Genomic DNA, 21,385 nt, shown 5'->3' with positions numbered 1-21,385 from the left:
TAAGGAATAAGGCGTATTTAGAATATGTTTTGGGCTGTTGCCTAGCCAAGCAATCAGGCAATATCTTTAGCTATTTAATCCATGTTGCTACAAGGTAAAGATCACAATGAGGTTGTTGCATATATTCACTAGTAATCTCAATCATTTTTTAATCTTACCCCTCTACAAGGACGTCCTCCTCATGATGACTGATTGATGGCTCCACAGTTAGCACCACCTTGTGGACCTCTTTCAGATGACTGAAGTACACTCCAACATATCCAAAAGCCTTCTCGCAGAATTCGCAGGACAGCGAACGACGAGGTCGTACCTCAGAATGGTGAAGCTTCTTGTGGGTGCTCAGGCTGCTTGAGTGAGCGTACGTCTTGCGGCAGATAGGGCAGATGTGGGGCCGATTGTTGGCGTGGCTGTTCATGTGGCTCTGGAGATGATGCTTGAATTTGAAACAGCGGCTGCAGGTGGGGCAGCGGTGGGGCGGTCGGCTTCCTATGAACAGTCTAGGATGGGAACCACCTCTGAGATGGAAGGTTACTGGGGTTGGCTGGGGTGGACAGTCCAGCGCCTTGGTTGTGGTAGCAGAGGGGAGCTGATGGCTGAGTATGAGCTCCTGTTCTTGGCCATCTGGGGTAATAGCAGGCAAACTAACCAGCTGGGGAACTGTCTCCATCACCAACATGGGCTTGGGTCGAATGCTGCGGTATTTCTTTGAAATATCAACTTCCTTTTGTTTGGATCCTTGAACAACTGCTGGCTGTTTCTCTGGGACCCTTCTACGAAAGAAAGATAAGGAGCGCTTCTTGCGGGCTTCAAAAGCTAAGATGTCTTCCATCGTCTTTCTCTTCCTTCCTCTCTTCTTGCCGGGTGGTTTCTGGAGTGTTCCCAAAACAGGCATTAGTGTGGGCCGGGCCTGAGTCTCTAGACTGGAGTTTGGCACCTGGTTGTGACTCAAGATTTCAGCTGTCTCGTGAGTCTTGGACGTAGTATCTAAAGGGCTGCTGGGTCCTTTCAGGCTAGACAAACCTTTCTTCTCTGGAGATAAACTGTTGAGCTTGGCAGCTGGGATGAGGGTGCTCTTCATTTTAGAGTAGGGCAAGATAGGTAGTTTACCCTTAGGTGGAGATGGGATAATCTGGACTGCTTTACTGAAGATGGCTGGGGAAAGGACAGTGATACTGCCCTGGGGCTGGGCTGTAGCTAGCTTAGACTGGCACAGTCTCACTGTAGTCTTACTGTCCTCTGGTGATTTGCTTTGGGAGCTTTTGATGGAAGCAGGGGGGTACTGGAGGTTCTGAATGAGACCAGTTGTGGCAGGTCGTTCTAAGCCATCTGGTGCTCGCTCCAACTGAGAACCTGGATAGAGGACAGCATTATCTGGTAGAAGAGCAGTAACAGAGATGTCAGAGGAGGCTGGGTCTATAAGAATTAGCTGGTCAGAAGACTCCTCTTTGGGCACTAGGGTTTCCTTTGTGTGCTTGGTCTCTTGCAGATTCTTTTTAATAGCTGCTGATACTCCACAACTCACTGATTTGGTCTGTGCTGAGTCAGAAACTCTAGAGACTGTTTTCACCCTGGCAGGTAGTGGAGGAGATTTGACCTTATCTGTGGTCCCCTTGCTCCTCACTGGCTGGTATCTGGGAATGGGCAACTTAAGGTTCTTCTGGATAGACTGGGTCTGATGCTGTGGTGTCTGAGAAGAGACTGACGGTGGCAGTGCCACCAGGGAGAATGTGCCATCTTGACCTGCTATTTGCATGAGTGCATAGTTTTGGGTGGGCACAATGATGGACTTGGGGCTCGAGGCAGTGGTAGCCTCAGGTAGAGCAGACGAAGGTTGACAGGACTGGACTGCAGGGGAAGGAGAGGGCACCACAGCCGGTGCCTTGGGGGCAATGCTCCGAAACTGAAGGCTCTTCATCTGATGTCCTGGAGTCACTACCAACTGAAACACAAGCACAAAAACATGTATTTAAGTTTAAGGAGAGAGTTTAAGGCTTGTCAGCTTTTCCAGTCTTAAATTGCCCTTAAATCACCAATCTGGGAACCTATCAGCTAGCCTGCATACTTAGACTCTGGGAGGAACGGCCAACAACTAATATCAAAGTCAAGACTTCCTCCTTCATATGTTTACAAATGGTTTCAAGATAGCATTTTGGAAAGTGTCCTATTTCGACATGGAATGTTTACCAGTCTGCTGCCAAAGTGTGAAGAGAACTTGAACTGGTCCTTAAATGAAAACAAGCTTCTGGTATTAAAAATCTTGCCCCTTGGATGCAGATTTTGCATATGAACTGTTTAGAGAGATTATTAAAACCCATATGAAAAATGAAGGTCAACACTGCAACACTGAGCACATACGCAGGCTTAAATCTGTTTGATCTAACAAACTGAGAACAGCAGACGCCAACAAGGTGACCCAGAAAAGTCGAATCTACCACAGGGCTAAGATTTAGTCTAACCCTAAGTCTGTGTTAGAGAAAGGACTTTTTTGGGAAAAATATGTTTTTGATGCATTTTTTTAACCTATATGCAAGAAATGTAAGCCAAAACTTAGCTATTCTCATTGCATTGGGTTAGGGTTAATGGGTTAGAGTTTGGGTACATGTCATCACTGATGACAACTCTGACTTCAGTATAAATGCAGCCTCTCTGTATAAGGTCTCTTTGTTTTGTGGTGCTGTTACTCTGCAACCCAAGCAAGACAGAAGCAACATGCAGTGTGTAAAATGCAGGCATATGCACAAGTGTGACAAGCTGTCCTATTACCCAAGCCTCTCTAGACCCAAACAGCAGACTCTCTCTCCCCCAGGCTGAGGACAGACTGCCCCCCTTGACAGCATGCTGGGCATCTCTGAGGAGGGGGGGTGGGTTCCTTGTACCCCCCTCCTCACTTCCTGTAAGGATCAGTCAATGGAGCGTAAAAGCTGCTCCCCTCTCAACCTGGCCAAAGGCAATGAGGATGTCCCTGAAAAAAGCCCTGGGTTTACTTTATCATCCCTTGTTCACAAATAACATTTCATGGTAGCCCAGTGGGGACGAGGCTTTCCACTCTGTGTTTCACCTCTCTGGCTATGTTGATCCAGCGGGGAAACTATAACCTCAGAGTGAGGTTTTAAGCAAGTCTTCATTATCGCAATCTACCGTAGAGTTTCCATCCATCAATCAAAAGCCACAGGTATGGTTTTAAAAACAAAGGCAAAATTCCCTTCATTTATATCAATACTCTTTATATCAAAAGCAGGCAGAGATTACAGTGGAATGCTTCAAAAAGCCTAACTGTAAACAGACTCTGGGATTTAAATTTCACATTATGACCTGAATCTTAATAGCAGCGTTTGATACAGGCAACATTCCAGCAAACCGTTCTGTAACACTAAACAGCACAAAAGTGCAACAATCTGGAGGTGTTACAAAAGGCAAATATTTAAACAAAATCATTTCTCCATATACCCCCCCCCCCCCCCCCCCCCCCCCCCCCCCCCCCGCCTGTTTTCACACTCAGAGCCTTGCACATTCAAACAGAGGAGAGGAAAAGAAAAACTGCAAAGGGCATATTGTTTAACAGCTGGAAGTGTTTCTGTGCAGAGATTATTTATACAGTACCCCTACCGCATTACGACTCCATAAAGCTGGAGATATTCCTCCTCTGTGTGGATAGTTGATTCCAATTTGACTGTGACTTTGGCAGAACACAGAGTGGAATAAAACTGTGGGATGCATGTTCCTCTGGGTGTTTTATTTTAGGCATAAAAAGTGGGAGAATGGACTAGAGGCAATACCTGTTGATTCATTCTACAATGTGTACATTAATTAATTTCCTATCGGTGCTGTTCTTGAATTGCTGTGTTTTATAAGACTATATTCACAGCAGGAGGAAGAAGTAGGAACAGAACGAAAGGAGGAAGTAGACAGCAAATTAAAGCAATTTCTATTGATTCTGTTTAGCGAATACATCCTTGGGCAACTGCGAACACAACGCAAGGAGAAGGATCAACCTATGTACGGAAGGGAAGCACAGCTGCTCAGTCACTAGCCTAACAGAGCAGCGGCAGCTGTGCGAGATCAAGAAAGGGTTGTGAAAACTGTCGTGGTGTAAGATGGTCACAGCGAGGTGAGCTGAAAGTTGATGACCACCGCTTAGGTTCGCAAGCTGAAAGGCTTACACATTTACACACTAAAAATTCCCAATCCCAAAAAAAAAAACCCAAAAAACTGGAAACTGGAAACCTACACAGCGATCTATCTGAAAAGTTGAATGTTTGGTTCAGTCCCGTAAAGCATGTAATGCTTTCCAAAGCTGCCATTATAGCTCAGCACACTAACGTTCACTGATTATTTGGTTTAGCTCAGTATTCATTTTAGCTTGAACAGCACAGAGGTCTCGATTAAAAGCTTCACCCTATAAAGCAAATGAATGAGCGCAAACTGTCAGCACAACCTCTCCATCCATCTCAGCCACTTATCCGACCTAGGCTCACGTTAAGATGTGATCCTCGACATTATGGCAGTGTTGCAGTAGATATGAAATCAAGGTGAGAAAAACTGTTTACAAAAAAGTGTTTCCATCCTGGGGCCACACAAACAGGGCCGCTAAGAGAAATAAACTGTTGGAGATGTCCAAACAAACCAAGCACAGTTCAACACGGTTATGAGTTGAGGCTGCTTCACTGGTATGAAGCACTTTGTTTATTTACTACAATTTATTATATTCTGTTCAGATTTTTATACTCTAATAGCGCGATAGCCAGACAATGCAAAGAAAGACCACCTGTGTCTGTAACTCATTTTATTATCTTCACAGTTAAGACGTGTTCTGATCCCAAGAGACCTTCAAAAATACTTTCAGGCCACATCAATTTATTCAACGCAACCCAGTCTCCTTTACTGCTGCACACAAGACAATAAAGATATTTCAAAAGGTGCTCCTTCCATCTATTTTTGTACCACTTCTACACTTTGTTAATTCCCCTCTGTATGTGTCTGCTCTGCTCATAATTCGATTCAGGTTTTGGGATGCTCTTCTCAGTACGCGCCTCGATCTACATAATGTGCATTTCAACACCTCTCTCTCTCTCTCCCCCTCAACTTCTGCCACATGGGAGAGAGACAAAAATGAGAAGGAGGAAGGAGCAGGCGAGGGTTTGTTCTCTCGTTGATGTAACAGCAGCGGTCAACTTGCCCTGTCATCATTCTCTGTTCTCCTCAGATGCTTATTTTGGAATTCAAAACACAGAAAAGACACCAAAGGAACAAAAACTGAGAGCCATGGTTGTTTGAAAGCTGGACCTGCAAACTTTTGTCTGTTTACAAACAAACACAAGCTCGAATCATATCAAGCTGGTGTACGAATCTTTTTTTTTTTTTCCTGCAATATGGAATTTTTCATATTTTTTTTTTTTTAAATAGAAACTTGTGTTCAGTTGGACGCAGCGAAAACATAAAAGAGGTCAGTCATTTTCAGCATCTGTCAAAGCCGAAGCTTTCAGATACCTTCACTTGCTGCTTAACACAGCCTGACGCTGGCACCAGCATGCTTCATCAGACATGCCATTAGGCCCAGTATGAGCCGTACCTGGATCCTGCAGGATCCAGTTTATCCACTCTGCATCAAATGTTTTTTAAAAATTATTTATTTTTCATCTTCTGTCCCTTGTAGTGGACATCAGGACTTGTTTGATCACAGAAGGATGTGATGTAATATAATTATATTGTTTCCATTTTTGGCACCTAATACTCCCCTAAACCTGGGCTGCTCGCTCCTGTCGCCCATGACACGAACAGTGGTCATGGATGGTGTGAGTGGAGGCTGAGGGAGGCAGACAGATTACCACCCATTTGGTAGCTGTGGGCAACGTTGTCCTGTTTTCATGTTTCATGCTAAAAAAACAATTTCAACCCAATTTCAGAAAGGTTGAAATTGATTGATAAAGACAGGAGAGGTGCAGTTTAATGCACTTTTAGCATACATATTATTAAATATAAAGAGGAACCACGGTGGAGTTAAACATGAGAAGAAACTGCACTGCAAAGAAGCTCTTAGTCTGTCTTCTCCACATCAATGGCCAAGCTAAAGATCCAACAACAGCATGAACAGAAACAACAAGAGCCCACATTACTGGCTGTTCCAAATATTTTTGACCCCTGCTGACAGTACACAGCTACAACACGCATCTGTGGGTCTCTGCATAGCACCAACACACAACCACGCCACATCCTTAACACTCTTCTTGGAACGTTCCAACTCTTTACAATTGTTTTTTTTTTTCTTCCCCTGCCAAGGCAATTTCCTCAACACAATCTGAGCTCTATGGAAACACAGGTGTGTCCTTATTCAATTATGCTCAGTCAATTGGATTTGCTTCTATTAAAGGAGATTCACCTCCGTTGTAGATGAATCATCATTTATATATATATATATCATTTTTTTTCAGCCTTTTTATTAGATAGTGGAGCACAGACAGGAAAGTAGGGGATGACACACAGCAAAGGGCCTCGGGTCGGACTCAGACCGGGGTCGCTGCCTTTCAGCCTTGCGGCATGTGGTCGTCTGCTCACCCTGTGAGCTAAACTGGCACCAGGAAATGAATCATCTTAGGGATATCAATGCAAACCAGGCTCACAGTAAAGCACCATGACAAAGACTGCTTATCAAATAAAAGTCCAAGCATCTACAAAGAAACTTTCGCTTTGTAAATATGGTTTATTATACGCGGACAAACGAGCAAAAGGTACATTTATAAATAAAAAGTGGAGGGCTGTGCACACTTTCCTGCAGCAGCTGTAATTCACCGGCACACCAGTGGTCTACACACTTCTGCTGGGAAAAATGTCTTCAAATGCAAACCCCATTCACTTTAAATGTCACTGAGATCTGACTCAAGAGGGCATAACACAAAAAGGCTGGGAGAGAAATGTGCAAGCAGGTCACAGATGCTCCTCAAACTGCTGCTGGATTCGAAACGCCGACTGCTCCAATCTGACTGGGGTCAGAGGTCACTGCTAGGGTGATGCAAAAATCTGGTTTCTGGAGAGAATGTAAGAAACTAAGGAAGAAAGGAAAAAAGAGTGTGTGTGTGTGTGTGTGTGTGTGTGTGTGTGTGTGTGTGTGTGTGTGTGTGTGTGTGTGTAAGGGGGGTTGCCCTACAGAGACAGATTATCAGGTAAAGCCAGAGGGGTGAGAGGTGAGGATCTGCTGTTTATGCTGGAAACAGGTCAGGGTTGAGCAGCGGGGCAGCGAGGGGACGGGCCAGCCATCCATCCACCTGGAATGGAATGACGGTATGAACAGCAGATGCTTCACTCGCACACAGAAAAACTTCAGCTCACACTCTCAAAGCTGAGCACTGGTCACATGAAGGTCTGGTCCAGCCAAGACCGACTGGCCGAGCAGCCAAAACAACCTACTTATTGTTAGCCGGTAATGCAATTTTAGTGAGAGCTGAAAGCGCCACTTTGTTGAATGTCAAAACATGAAGAACACTGTGTTTGGGGAGCATCCCTGATGCATTCTCTGATTCCACTTTGTCTCGCTTTTAGCCAAACTTCTGTTTAAACTGCAGAGTGCAGCATTTTGCTTCTTATCTATGGAGACAGTGGCATGGACCCAAACACAACAAAAACCCCAGCTTAAAAAAATAAAAATTGAGAAGCAGACAATAAGAAAGGGGAGGTCATTTCTTTTTTCCCCTCGTAGTGAGTTTTGAAGAAATCAAATCTGAAGTGTTCTGGGGAAAGGAGAGCAGAGGAGTGTGAGGTTTGTTATCTTCCTTGTAGGTGAGAGCAATGCGCATCTGGGACTCACAGATAGAGTCTGGAGATGGAGGGGGGTCTGGAATGAAGTGTGTGTGTGTGTGTGTGTGTGTGTGTGTGTGTGTGTGTGTGTGTGTGTGTGTGTGTGTGTGTGTGTGTGTGTACTTAAAAAACAGCAGAGGCCAAGCTCCCTCAGGTTTTAGCCCAGATGAAAGGCCAGGATCTGGACTAGATAAGAGAGCAGATCGTGGGGGGTCGGGGCCAGCCAACTGTGAGAAGCCATGTCCAGCGGCCATCACACAGACACACACACACACACATGACATGTGGGATAAGCAAATATGAGAGAGCTAGTTAAAAATAATTTTTTCTCTTGCCTTTATTAAGATGCAAAAAAAAAAGAATGGCTCATTGTCCAAGTTCTGTGAATGAGTCCAAAAGGAATTTTTCCCTCCCTCCTGAGTAAAGTTATCTGTGCTCGATTGCTTCTTCCTGCATGCATGCTAACTGCTCATTTTTGCTCACCAGCTTATGTGTGTGTTGATATGCGTGTGGGTCTGGAGTGAAAGCAGTCATGGGGTAATGAAGTCAGTGTTCTTGCAGAGGTCCTTGCTTTATCTCAGAGTGCTGCTGAATGAGAGAGCCGGAGAACAGACATACACGCTGGTAACATGCAGCTGCTCCTTTTCACCTCTTCACCAGAGAATAAACGCCAAAAGGTGTTGCAAGAGAGAACATCAGAGCGCCATATGGTATTCACCGTGCATCCACGCGCACCCGTATGTCATCCACTGTCACCTGTGCAAATCAATGCAAGAGAGAAATCCATTCCAATTAGGATCCGGCTGCTCTGCCCTGCATGTGGATGTAGATTAATCAATAAAGAAATCCCACCACTAATCTGCCATTCGCCGTATAGAACACACTAAACTCAGACTCTGGGCGTTTTGCTTTCATTAACTCGCAAAATAAGGAAGTAAATGCACTTATCCTTTTTATTTGAATCTCAGTTATTTTCTGTTCAAAGGATTTCAGAGTGGTCAATAAAAAAATTGATGTCCTGCCCTTTGAAGGCAGGATGCTGTAAACCCCTGACAGCCCCTGACCTGTGACCCGATGTCCACAGCGAGGCCATGCGTCATCTCAGGGAAGCTGTAACGTCCTCAATCATCCACGCTCACAGATGATCCAAATGAGCGTATGAGCACACATAAACAGGCGCAGTCACGTGCACGCAGCTGATGTGGCTGCCGGCCCAAAGCTGAGTGGCGTCGACATGGAGGCGAGGTGACAGCAGTGTGTCAATGCGCATGCAACCGTGTGTGTGTGTGTGTGCGTGTGTGTGTATTCAAGGTCTGAAGTGTTAACGTTCCCCCCCCTCGACGCCCTCAGGCAGCCAGCACTGTGTTAGCCATCCAGACTTTGCTCAGCACTAAAACCTTTACCTGACCTTTCCCTCTGCCATGACATTTGGGCCGTTCTGAGTAGGTCAAACAGCACTAAACAGTGGTGGAAAAGCAGAGGGAGGTGGAAGAGAAAGGGAAAAAAAGAGCGGGATGAGAGCTGTCGGAGACGACATGTTTGGGAACAATAAAGACGTGTTACAGGAGGGCAAGTTAGGACCATTTTAGTTAAGAAGCTGCCATCCAAGACTCTATATAACTAAACTATTTGCAGTGAAATCTGTAAAGAAGAACTGGCAGTGACAGTGTTTCTTAAATGTGCAGAGTCACTTATGTCAGGAAGCTGCTGTGAGCTCATTTTACTTAGTGACCACCAGGAATAAGTCAGGAAAAGACGACATACCGGCCTGATAACAGTAGACACAGACAACACATAAAAGCAGTGATAATCGTAGATGTGCAACACCAGAAGCTGCCTTTCCTCCAGTGAGGAAGCAGATAAAAGAGTTCAGCCTAAAAATAAGGAATGTAGCATCAGGTAAACTTTCCAAATCTCTCTCGCTCATTTGGTGCCGTCTAGTTTGACATTGCATTATTAAAAAAAAAAAAAAAACTACAACTACTGGTGTGTCGTCACACATCAACTCCTAACAATTTCAGAAGAGTCCGAACATTGGACGTGTTCTCACTACTGGAGATGCTGGTTTTGGTTTAGGTACGAGTGCTGCCTGAGTGTGCACAAAGCTGGACTATTCTCACACAGAAGATTGCATCACACAAATGTTGTACTCTGGAGACGGCTGGTTAAAGACTGGTTCACGTCCAGTGGCACGTTTCTGTTGCCACATGCACCTTTGTTGGGTAAGTCCAATAAAAGTTCAGGGATGAAGTGAAAGCAGCTTTAGTCGTGCGACAAAGAGCCAAATGGAATCGGTGCAACTGAGCTGGCAGCGTTTGAAATTTCAAAATCGCTAAGCTGCAAAGTCAAGGAATGAATCGCGCACAAGCAAAAACAGACATCCAATAAAGCCTTCCAACGAAGTGAGTGTCAAATCATTTAGCCTTCACCTGGCAATTTCTGTGACCTCCCAACACGTTCTCACAATCATGCACAATGTATGCACATACTTTACAATCCATTTCATTTAAAGCAATCTGAGCCCTGACATCTCAGATATTCAATGGATAATGGATGACAGAGCATGTGAGGCAGGGTAACATGACCACACAACAACACGCTGAACACAAGATTTGAGCAACCACCTGATGGTCAAACACACAGATGTTCAAACAACAAGGCCTGCCCATTTTTACCTAGCCCTGTCCTCTACTGCTCCTTTGCCCCTCATTTATTAATATGCTCCTCCATCCTTACTGGCACACTGCGTGTTATAGCGATGTACATTACTCACAAGGAGAAAGTGCTCAGATCCACAAACACTCCCACACATAACAATTTCACTGAGTTTTTCTTCATGGTGGCCCTGAGGAAGAGAAGTGATGCCACTGCAGCCTTGACTGTGGTGCTAAGAAAACACCTGCGCTGCCAGTCCCACCTTAATGATCACTCAATGCAACAGGAGAACTTTAATGGGGCCCTGGAAGGAAGGAAGGAAGGAAGGAAGGAAGCTGCCAGCTTGCTAATTTTAGGCACTCTGCATCTCAGATGAAACACTGGAAATGGCAGAGAGGAGGCGTGGAGAGGTGGGAAAGATTTCTGTCTCTCACTTTTGACTTTCTGCATCATGTCTTTCTAACTATCATTACTCCCTGCATCCGGTATGAGAGAGTCTCAGAGCTCTTTGATTCTCTGAATCATTTCTCCCTCTCTTCCTGTTCCAAACCCTCTCTTTCTCTCTCTTCCCAGCTTTCTCTGCCTCATCCTTCCTTTTCCTACTCTCCCTTTCATTCTCACCTCCCTCCCCCTCTCCCAGTACCTGAGTAAATAAACAGTGTTGTGTGGGATGCTAATTAGAGCAGGTTCAGGGACACGAGGAGCCCAGAGACGGATAAACAGCAAGGTGGGGAGGAGAAGAGATGAGATGGAGGGGGTGGAGGTGGAGGTAACCCACCCCAAGGGCAACACAACACAGACACAAACACGTCAGATTAGCGGTGAAGGACAGACAAGAATGGTTTTGGCTTTCAACCTAACATAGGGTGGCATTAAAGTAAAGGGAGGTAGCAAAATAGAGGACTTTGAAGGGGCTGCAGCGAGTGAAGGGTTCACAGAGCAGAGCTGTGGCCATGTTGAGAGGAAGAGAAAACGTTGAATAAACTTTCTTAATGACGCCTGCTCCTAGAGACCCGGAGTAAGATCAAAAGAATATGCAGATGATTCCAACAGTTCTCCTGTTGAGGTGAAGCCCGGGCTTCTAAAAGGAGGTCAATGTGTGGCGGCTTTTTCATATTTAACATCAAATTGTCTTTCTGGGGAGGAATAAGCTGCTGCTAGGTGAGAAGGTAAAGTTGGGTGAACACAAATAAGTACACTTGCTCATGGTGGCTAGACTCGTAATCCTAGAATCTCAAAGTGAAAAATAGTTTAATCACTTAAAGCATTGGTTCCCAATCTTTCAAATACCATGACATATGGACTCAAGAACTTTATTAACAACTTTGATTTTCAAAGTTTTAAACTGGACCCAGACGACTGTCTGCTTTCCACGGTCACGAATTACCATTGTGGTTAATAAACTGTATCAGCCATTTACCAATAACCAAGGGCCTATTATTTCAACCAACCATTATACCCAATACTTTTAGTTACTACTACAAATAACTGGTAATCATTGTCTTTAGTGACCACCAACACGTTATCCATCATTTGCAGCCAGCAGTTCCATTTATTTAGTTAGACTGTTTATGATGTTTAGCTACAAATGTAGCCATTTAGCCAATAATTTCCATCTGTTGATAGAGATATGTCATAATTTAAGCTAACGTTTCCAGTTGTTTATCCACTTAGTTTAGCTGCTAACTGTATTACCACATTTAAGCTAACAAATTTGACCTACTAGTCATGTTTTTAACTAATAATGTTTTTTTGACCATAACATAAAGTCATTGATACATTTATTTGAGTTTTCTACTACAATATATCATGTATTTTTACTTTTCTGTTCAAACTCTGTTTCAGGTCCACTCAATTCTTTAATTAAACTGTAACTTCTGTTTTCTCCTTTTTTTTGTGCCCTGGGTCTTACATTAAAAAAAAAAAAAAAAACCCTTAACATGAAAGCAAGTTCTCCCAGTGCTTTGTGTTCAGCCTGACTGGAGACTCTGAAGGGAACATCCTGACTTGGGGAAAATCAGATCCAGATATCAAAACTCTTGGTAAAGGAGTTTCGTTACTGCACCCCTGATAAGGCACAGTAACTACTGGTATATAAAAGAAAACCAAATTTAACTATTACAAAAGCAGCATTATATGTTGAAAATGCCTAAAACAAATCTCCAAGGGACCGTTAATATACAGTATGTGCACTGCTGAACTCAACATGGACAGCTTCACAACCTTTAACCTATATTCTCATGTTTTGGAAAGGAGGGCGTTTTGGGTGTGCTTTATTTAAAAAAAAAAAAAAAAAAATGGCAGCTGCAGAGACATCATATTTACTGTGCCATTTTGTAAGCGAACAGTATAATCCAAGGTGAGCCAGACAGTGGGGACATCTGCACCACAATAACCAGAAAACTTTTGAGAAAGTCAGTTTGCCAACTTTTGTTTCACAGAGAGATACGCAGGTCTAACTTCAGTTGTGGGTAATGTAGCTTTACTCCCATCAAATGCTCCTGCTTCCAGAAGCTTCTAAAGGTTCATGATTTTGCTAACAGCAATCATGATGGAGCTGCCCAAGATTTTATGACCAACAGACTGACAAGCCTTTTTTTTTTTTTACAGAGGCTGCAGAATAGAGGGAACTTCATACTATAGCAAGTTTGATTTCAGGGGTCTAATCTGCCTAATGCTTGTTCTGTTGGCACATAACTGCTACAGCAACCCACTCGGTCATTTTTCACACTGCGCCGCCTTGTGATAACTGTTTGGGTTCTGTCAGCGTTTTTGTCAGACACCGGGCTTTGTGCTTGCTGTCGGTGCTTTCGTTATGAAATGACAGCATATTTGCTTAATCAATCATAATCATCAACAGCAACACCAGGTCCTGAAAGTGGACCCTGGAACTTGCATTGTGGATCATGTTCTTTTACTTTTACTTTACTTTACTTTTCACTAATACTCAGAACATGAGTTCTGTGTGTGTGTGTGTGTGTGTGTATGTGTGTGTGTGTGTGTGTGTGTGTGTGTGTGTGTGTGTGTGTGTGTGTGTGTGTGTGTGTGTGTGTGTGTGTGTGTGTAAACCGTTAATGTAAAATGAGAACTGAAATTGTTTCAAATATTCTGAATGAGGTGTTTTTAAAAATTCACAGGGAGAATGGTTATTTATCAACACTGTCAGGAACTCAAAGCAGGCCATGAAAGCAAAAGGAGAACTTTCTACTTAAAGCATCGGAAGTTTGTCCACTTCCTGTAAAAGTAAAAAGCTACTGCATTCAAACATCATCTTATAGTTCATTCTTAGGCTTGTGACTGAAAGTACTTTGTGCTTCATCATTTAAAAACATGATTTTTTTTTATAGGATGATGTTCAGATGCTGCATGACTTTAATGCATTCAGATTCAAAGTGAGACTTGCGAAAACCTATAAACTGACTTAGTCAGGACCCAAAAGAGCTCCTGGATAAGTTTCATCTTTCCTGAGTTGGTTAAATTGCTTGATTTCTTTATTACACAATCTGCATTGCAACAGAAAAAAGTTTCCAGAGAAACAGTAATTTTGCTCTCTATATTACTGTTTAAGTACACTATAACTTGGTTTAAGTGATTTGTAATCATTTGTATTCTAATTATTATTCCTGCAGTAGCTTAAGCTGCTCCAGCAGAGTGGCTCAGTGGCTGACAGCGCTGCGCTTGAATAAACATCTCCCATGGGTGACTGTGTTTAACTGTGAGCTTTACTAACCATCAGCAGGAATGAGTCAATCGCCTTTATCTGGATATATAAAGTCTTAAGAAAATGTCTCTCTATCTCAGCCTTTGTTCAGACTCCATAAATTGAGCATCTGCTAAGGAGTCTTTGTTGGATTATAAAACCCAACTAAGACAAATGCTGTCTGGCAGGATCAAAGGCAACCTCGGACTGTAATAATCACTGATGCTGCTGTTAAATTAACCAGACGCTGCTCACTCCAGTGGGAGGGATTTTTCTGCACTGGCAGAACAGGCAGTGGACCAGGTAGAAGAGGAGAGAGGAAGTCAGTGGAAAAATGTCGAAAGAGCTCGCAGTCACTACCTTACCGAGACGCAGCGTTAACTGAAACGCAATCTTTAATGTTGCTCAGAGATGTTCCATGATTAAAAGACATCCCAGATTAGGGACACATCGGTAATGACAGAGGAAGAGGAAACCTTGCCGTTACACGGACTTGCATAAGCTTTTAATCTCACGTTAAGTCCAGCACAAACACTGATGAAGAGATGAGAAAGAGGAAGGTAGGGAGGATGGCCACGTATCTAAGAGGCTGTGGAAGAGAGGGGAAATGTGGGAAATGTGATGGCTGGATGGACGAGCTATTTTTATAATGAGGTCAGTGTGAGCTGGGGGATTTCATTCTCCTGGGATGGACACACACACACACACACAGGAACTGTTATTTTGTGTTTGTGCTCGTGTAATGCTTCTGCTGAGTGGGACCGCTTCTGTCCACAGGAGGAAGAAGAGGTGGTTGTGGAGGAGGAGGACACACAGATCTCCGCAGATGTCAGAGTGAGGATTTCAAGGATTTTGGTCATAACCTGATTAGTTTGTCTCTGGTCCTAGAACGAGAGCTCATGTTTAATTATGGAACGTGGCTGACATGTTCTCATGCTGCCCTTGTTAAAGACCAAACAAAAAGATTCCTCTGGTCCTGTGTCCCCTGCTGTCTCTACAATGCAAATATAATAACAGAAAACACTGCTGTCATTTTTTTGGGGACACAAAGTTCTTCGCTCACCACATAATTCCATCCGCAAGTGCAATTTTTGACTCAAGTTTTAGATTTTTGAACTTATTAGTGGCCATCTTTGTCTCAGTATCTGTATTATTCATGTTGCTATCTGTCTTTAGTGTTTTGAATTCATTACCTGAATGCAGCACGCACAATGTTGTATTTAAGTTATCTTGTGCTGCTGTGGCACTTCAATGTCTCTGTGTGGGATCAATAAAGTTGATCTTATCTTAAAACAACTGACGTAGAACCAAGGTGTTTACCGATTGGATGATCTTTCCTTCCCTTTCAGCCGCTCCCTTGCTTCTTCTGGTTGGTGCCCGGGTTGTGATCTTGGCCCCCCCTCTCCACACTCCCCCTGTGAAGACACACATTAACCCATTCACTGATTTTTTTTCTCCCCCCTTTCCAAACAGAGAAAGTCAAAGCAACTACAAGGAAAATAATATGACAGATATGGAGTCCCAAAGAATTTAAAATTATACTGTGGAATAAAATGAATAATAAATGTTTTATTATCTAATATTTGGGAAATAAAATTAAATAAGTGATCTATTAAAGTGAGAAATAATGTAAGGAATTATCTGGATTTCTAAACATGCTGTCTAACTAACAGGGTGGGAACTGGATTATTCCTCAGAATCAAAAGTGAAGAACCCGTGTTAGCCGTCAGCTAATTCAGTGTTACAAGTGTATGAAGAGCAAAAGCTTCTCTAGCTAACTAGCCAGCCAAATTTACCTAGTTAGCTAGAGACTGGCCACCTGGAGGGCTGAGTGCACACAAGAACACAGCCATGTTATTTTTTGTTCTTTTAATATGATGACTTTGAGGCTCCATAAATTAAAATTAAAATGTTTGAATTAGCATTAAAACAATAATTTCACCACAATTCAACTTTCACCTTGTGGTTAAAAAAAAAATAAATAAAACAAAGTTATCACTTTAGCTACAATTAAAAATTAAATGAAACTATGTTTTGCAAATTATTTCAACTAGAAAAAACAAATGCATGAAAGACACAAAAAGTACAATTACACAGTTATTTACCATGTTATGTGTGAATTATTGACATGATAGCAATATTTCACTTTTAAATATCAAAGCTACTGTCAATATGCGGTTGTCATGACACCCCTGGTGTGCATTTTTTAATCAAAGGGAGCGCATAAATGTATTCAATGAATTTCTGGAAGAATTTTGAGGTTGGTGATCTTTCATTTCTCAAAATATAAACAGCAAAACAGTGTGAAAACAGAGTGTTCAGGAGCGACATGGTTTTACACCCTAGCACGGCTCTGCACGGCCTGTTTCACAAGCGCGCACACACACACACACACACACACAATATCAACAAACTCTCTCTTGCAGCCCCTTGCTCTCTCTCTAAATGCCTGTCGCTTCGACCCTCCATTAAGCTGAGCGAGTGCTCGTTTAGCCAACAGTGTCTCAGCAGTTGGGGACGCAGGCTGCCCACTCAGTCAGATCCAGCCGTATTAAATAAATAAGGAGCGCTCTTCTGTGTAAATTATTCATTTAACACGCCTTATCCTCCTCCAACAACCTTGTTAGAGCAACTCAGGAGTTGGGGGGGCGGGGGGGTGAGGAGTGTGGCGGGGGTGGAGCAAAGGAGGGTGAAGCAGACACCGCGGCTCATGTGCGACTCAGCAGAACCTGTGGTGCATCTCTAAGCTCTCTGGGCGTTCAGTTGTAGGGGGGCTAATTCGCCCTGACACCTCCTTTGTTTCAGGCGGAAAAGTGCTGCATACACACAGCTCCGCATTTGCTCGCATGCACACACTCTTTGGCACACAGTGACATGCACAAACTTGGAGAGAAAGAGCACATGAATGGAATTTTTAGTGCATATTCATATAATAATCATTCTAGTTGTCTGGATAAATTATTGAGAAATGGGAGGCCGGGACACGCGATGCTGGAACGTGAGGACTGCATTTTTTTTTTTTTTTTTTTTTTTGTGTGCTGGCTGAACTCAAATCAGACAACACAGCAAGTCATCCACTCTAAACAAGCTGATTCTAATGAGCCGGGATGGGTACGGATAGAAAAATGCTTAACTTCAACAAAACCACCGTCGTGGATTCTAACCTTGAGGACAAATACACAACAGCACAGAACACCTAATATCTCAAGAGTGCATTCATGGCACGTGCGAGGAAACATTTATGTAAGCTGAATTAAAGTGTACAATAAGCATATTTAGATTTTTTTTTTAGAGGGGGGGGGGGGGGGTTAAAATATATTTTAGAATATAAATATCACACTGAGCCTTTGTTTCCAACTCAAAGTAATTTGCACTCAAAGAAAACTTAATTCCTTATACCTAGGTGGTCTAAATGCTTAAGTAATAACCTTCAAAGTAGAGTGTAATTCTTTCCAGGTATGGGGGAATTAGAAGTAAAGTCTTTCATACTTTAAGTCTGGGTTTTAACACAATTTAACTCCAAACTCTCCGCACGCCATGTATCACAGTTTGTGGAAAAGAAAGTCTGAATTCTTCTGACATTCTTTTGTGTATTAGCACACATTAAAGGCCAGGTTTGGACTGGGAATACTGACCGTCAGTCAGGCTGAAAATTCCAAAATATCAGACTAAACTGCAGCTGAATCGGGATCAGCCGACACAGACCGACACACACACTCTCTCTCTCTTTCTCTGACTCCAGTGTTCAGCCCCAGAGCGGGAGGTTGTTATGTCAGCTCTGACAGTGCTCATTACCAGCCTCTACGCTCTGGATTGGAGTTAACAGGCTTTGGCCCAGGCAGAGGCCAGTTAGACCCGACTGGTACAATGGAATCAGTGTGTGTATGTGTGCGTGCATGTGCCGGGAGTTTTAATCACAAAACACTCTTTCATTTCTAAATCACACCCCGGGGCCACTGTACATTACAGAGGCACTGATATGCTATATGCAATGACATCTACTGCTTATTTCCATTCTCGCTTGAAGAAAGTGCTCCATATGAGGGCTGATCGCTCAGCATCCGCATGCCAAAAAAGCTTCTGCTGAAGTGTGTTCATGCGCTGCTGCTGCGCATTATTTTTGATTTATCGCAGAGAATTTCTCAGTAAAGTGTTTGGATAACTGAATGAAAATGAGTTGCTTTTGCTATATTATCAAAAGAGACAAGAAATTAAACAAAATTGTTTTTAATCAGTAGTCTGATGTTGCATTTCACAAAGTGTATTTTAGTTAAACTGCATTTGCAGCTCTCCTCACACCAGTGTTAATTTTGTTGACGAACTATTTTCGTCATAGTTTTCATCAACGACCCTTTTTTTCATGACCAAAACGAGACGATAACTAGATTAAAAACTACCTAAAAGGATAAAAACGATGACGCAATTTATTGACACTTTCGTCAACGAATGAAAATGAGACGAAAATGCCTGGCGGGGACGACATCCAATCAGCACTTAATGAATTTTGTGAAAGGCAGGGACAAGTTAGGAAAACATCCAATCAAACGCACAGTTGCACAAATTTGATCTAAACCCGGGAAGGCCACACTAGCCTGTGAATTTTTCAGGCGGAGCAGGCCTACTCATCAATATTTTATTGTTATGCTCAATAAAGAAGGTCAGGTAAATAAAGATGTTGTTTTTTTCAATATGTCTGTGTGTGTATTGGTCTTTCAAGCATTAATAATACTCCATAACTTTTAATAAATGCTTAATTTCGTGTAAGTGTGTAATGACTAATTCAAGGGGACGGAAGAAAAAGCATTTACATTTTACACCCTTTATATTTTAGTCGACTGAATCAACTGTAGATTTAGTCGACTATATGCTTACGCTAATTAGTTGATTAAAACTAGACTAAAACTAAAACTATTCAGATGACTAAATTATGACTAAAACTAAATTACATTTTCGTCAAAAGACTATGACTAAAACGAAATCAAAATTTGCTGTCAAAATTAACACTGCCTCACGCAGCCCTGAATCAACTTCTGCATCAAAGAGGGAGCCACAGCACTGATTCCATGATGAACAGTAACTCCAAGTATAAAGGTATATGCAACCTAGATCTTAATAATGTGTGACAAAGTTGATATAGGAAATCATTCTCTTCAAAGCCACCAGACTCTGCTGACAGAAAACTATTTTAGCAAGCAAAACATGAGTGTTGCAGGTAGAACCAGAACGATATACGAGGCTTAAGGTCGATACCAATATCTGGTGATTAAAAAATCCAATATATCGGCCGATATATCAAGACCAGTGAAACTATGTGTTAAGAGTTTATTTGCTGCATGTGATGAAAGTAGTTTGTAACTTACAAACTTGCAGGTTTAAATTTGCAGGTTGCAGAAGGGGGGCATTATCCAGCCAGTTCTACACATGCCACCAACGTGCGCCACCTAGAGGAAAGAAAAGCAGCAGGAGTCAAGACTTGAACATTTGTCATTATTGCCCATTGGAATAAATTATTTAGTAGCATTACAACCTAAAGCCTTAATACAGCGAAGCAAAGAGTTTTATATGATAATGGTTTTGGTGTTAGCCGTTATCTGTTGCTGTCACATAGATCATTACGCTGGCTCTAGTTAATCCTGGTCTTCCAGACTGGTCTCCTGCTGCTTTCAGGTGTCTCCGCAGGTCTTGCCCACCTTCTCTGCCCCTCCCCTCACAGGCCAGTAACCACCAAGCGATGCCGGTGATTACCCTTGATTAAGGCTTTCCGCATCAAAAAGACCTGATGTTTATACAGACCCTGATATGGTGGATGAGATAAAGAGCAGCTTGAGCTTTATGTTTGTGTCGGTGTGCATGTGTATGTGTGTTTGCCTAGAATACCATTACGCCCAGGCTTTGTGTACATACAATCATAATGACAGCCTATATAAAACATGCAGTGTTGTGTTGTTTATCATTAAGAATAACTGTAGTTCATAGGGAGGAGTGGTTCCCTCACTGCAATGCTTCTTCCCAGCCTCATTTTAAAAGGCCCTGCAAAACCTACTACCTAAACTGTTATTTAAAAGTCTCATTTACATTTAGGTGTACCTGTGCCCCAACTCACCTACGCCTAAATCTACCTACCTACCTATCAACTTGTGCTTCCTTATATCAGCCCTACTGTATGTCTAAACCTGGGAAATGCCAAAGCTGTTATATTACTTTCTAAACAAACTGCTTTTCCATATTTTTCTAATCTCTGGGCAGAAACAGGAGGGCAAAAGTGTGAGGTGTCCCGCAGCTGCAGCACTGCAGCCTAAATTAGCCCCGACCACATGAAAAGCTGTCGTCTCTATTCCAGGCCGGGGCGGGAAAATTACAGCCCTGCTCTCTTTACTCTAGCATTAAACCTCAATTAGTGCACAAGTACAGCGATGATGTCATCACCCAGGGACCCAAGAGCCCTGGAAAGAAGGGGTGCTGAACAGTGACAGACGCTCACAAACCATGCCGCCTCAAACTTTCAGGCCCTGTCTGTCAGCCGCTGAGAAACTCAGTCCATTTGGCGAGAAATAAGGTGATGTTCGTGCGATACGACCTGGAAAAACAAACGTACAAAGAGCTTGTGGCCTGGTTTGGCTAAATTTACCAGGAATTTTAATCCTGAGATGTAACTGGAGGTTTCCCAAGAGGAGAGAGGTCAGTGAGGTAGGACAAGAAAAACTCTGGTTTGACCCCCAGTGACCTGGCAGGAGACAGAGGAGGAGGAGGATGAGGAGGAGGAGGGTGACTGGGCCTGGCTTCTATCCAAAAACTGACACACAGAGTTCATACTGCCCTTCTCCCAGCAAACCACTTATGTTACACAACAAACTTACATAATCATATGGAGGACATTTTACTCATTACTGCAGACACGGAGCTATAACTACATTTTATTACAACTGTAGTGTATTTATTATTGCTGTCGCATATTTCATCATTGCTTCCACTTATGTTGCTGATGCTGACCGTTATACTTCAGTACAAAGTTGGTATTTTTTTGGAACAGACTGAAGTTTCCTAAAAGGAACTGAAAAGCTGGAACAGATGTGAGTGAGTAGAGAAGATAAAATCCTAATGACACCCAACCCTTAATAACTGGTGCGGAAGTCAAACCTGAAATTTGATGATACGACTACGTTTCCGCTTCTTGCTCTATTGCTATTAATTGTAGCAATGTCACTTAGTTTCCTGTGGTGAGTAAAATTTTAGAAACACCAT

The 21,385-nt window shown here is 42.8% G+C and overlaps 1 protein-coding gene across 1 annotated transcript in view; it reads right to left on the bottom strand.

Moving 5' to 3' along the window:
• The window catches only part of znf438 (zinc finger protein 438), a 48,790-nt gene that overhangs the window by 2,881 nt on the left and 24,524 nt on the right, over window positions 1–21,385 (bottom strand). Inside the window, exons 2-4 of the mRNA XM_030757000.1 lie at window positions 19,504–19,584; window positions 15,464–15,558; window positions 159–1,939 (exon numbers count right to left, since the gene is read on the bottom strand). Of these exons, the coding sequence (XP_030612860.1) occupies window positions 159–1,915 (1,757 nt within the window). The 5' untranslated portion in view covers window positions 1,916–1,939; window positions 15,464–15,558; window positions 19,504–19,584. The remainder of the gene's footprint in view (window positions 1–158; window positions 1,940–15,463; window positions 15,559–19,503; window positions 19,585–21,385) is intronic.

Source organism: Archocentrus centrarchus, chromosome 20, assembly GCF_007364275.1.
Source record: "Archocentrus centrarchus isolate MPI-CPG fArcCen1 chromosome 20, fArcCen1, whole genome shotgun sequence".
Taxonomy (NCBI): Eukaryota; Metazoa; Chordata; class Actinopteri; order Cichliformes; family Cichlidae; genus Archocentrus; species Archocentrus centrarchus.
This window is presented reverse-complemented; position numbering and strand designations above follow the sequence as displayed.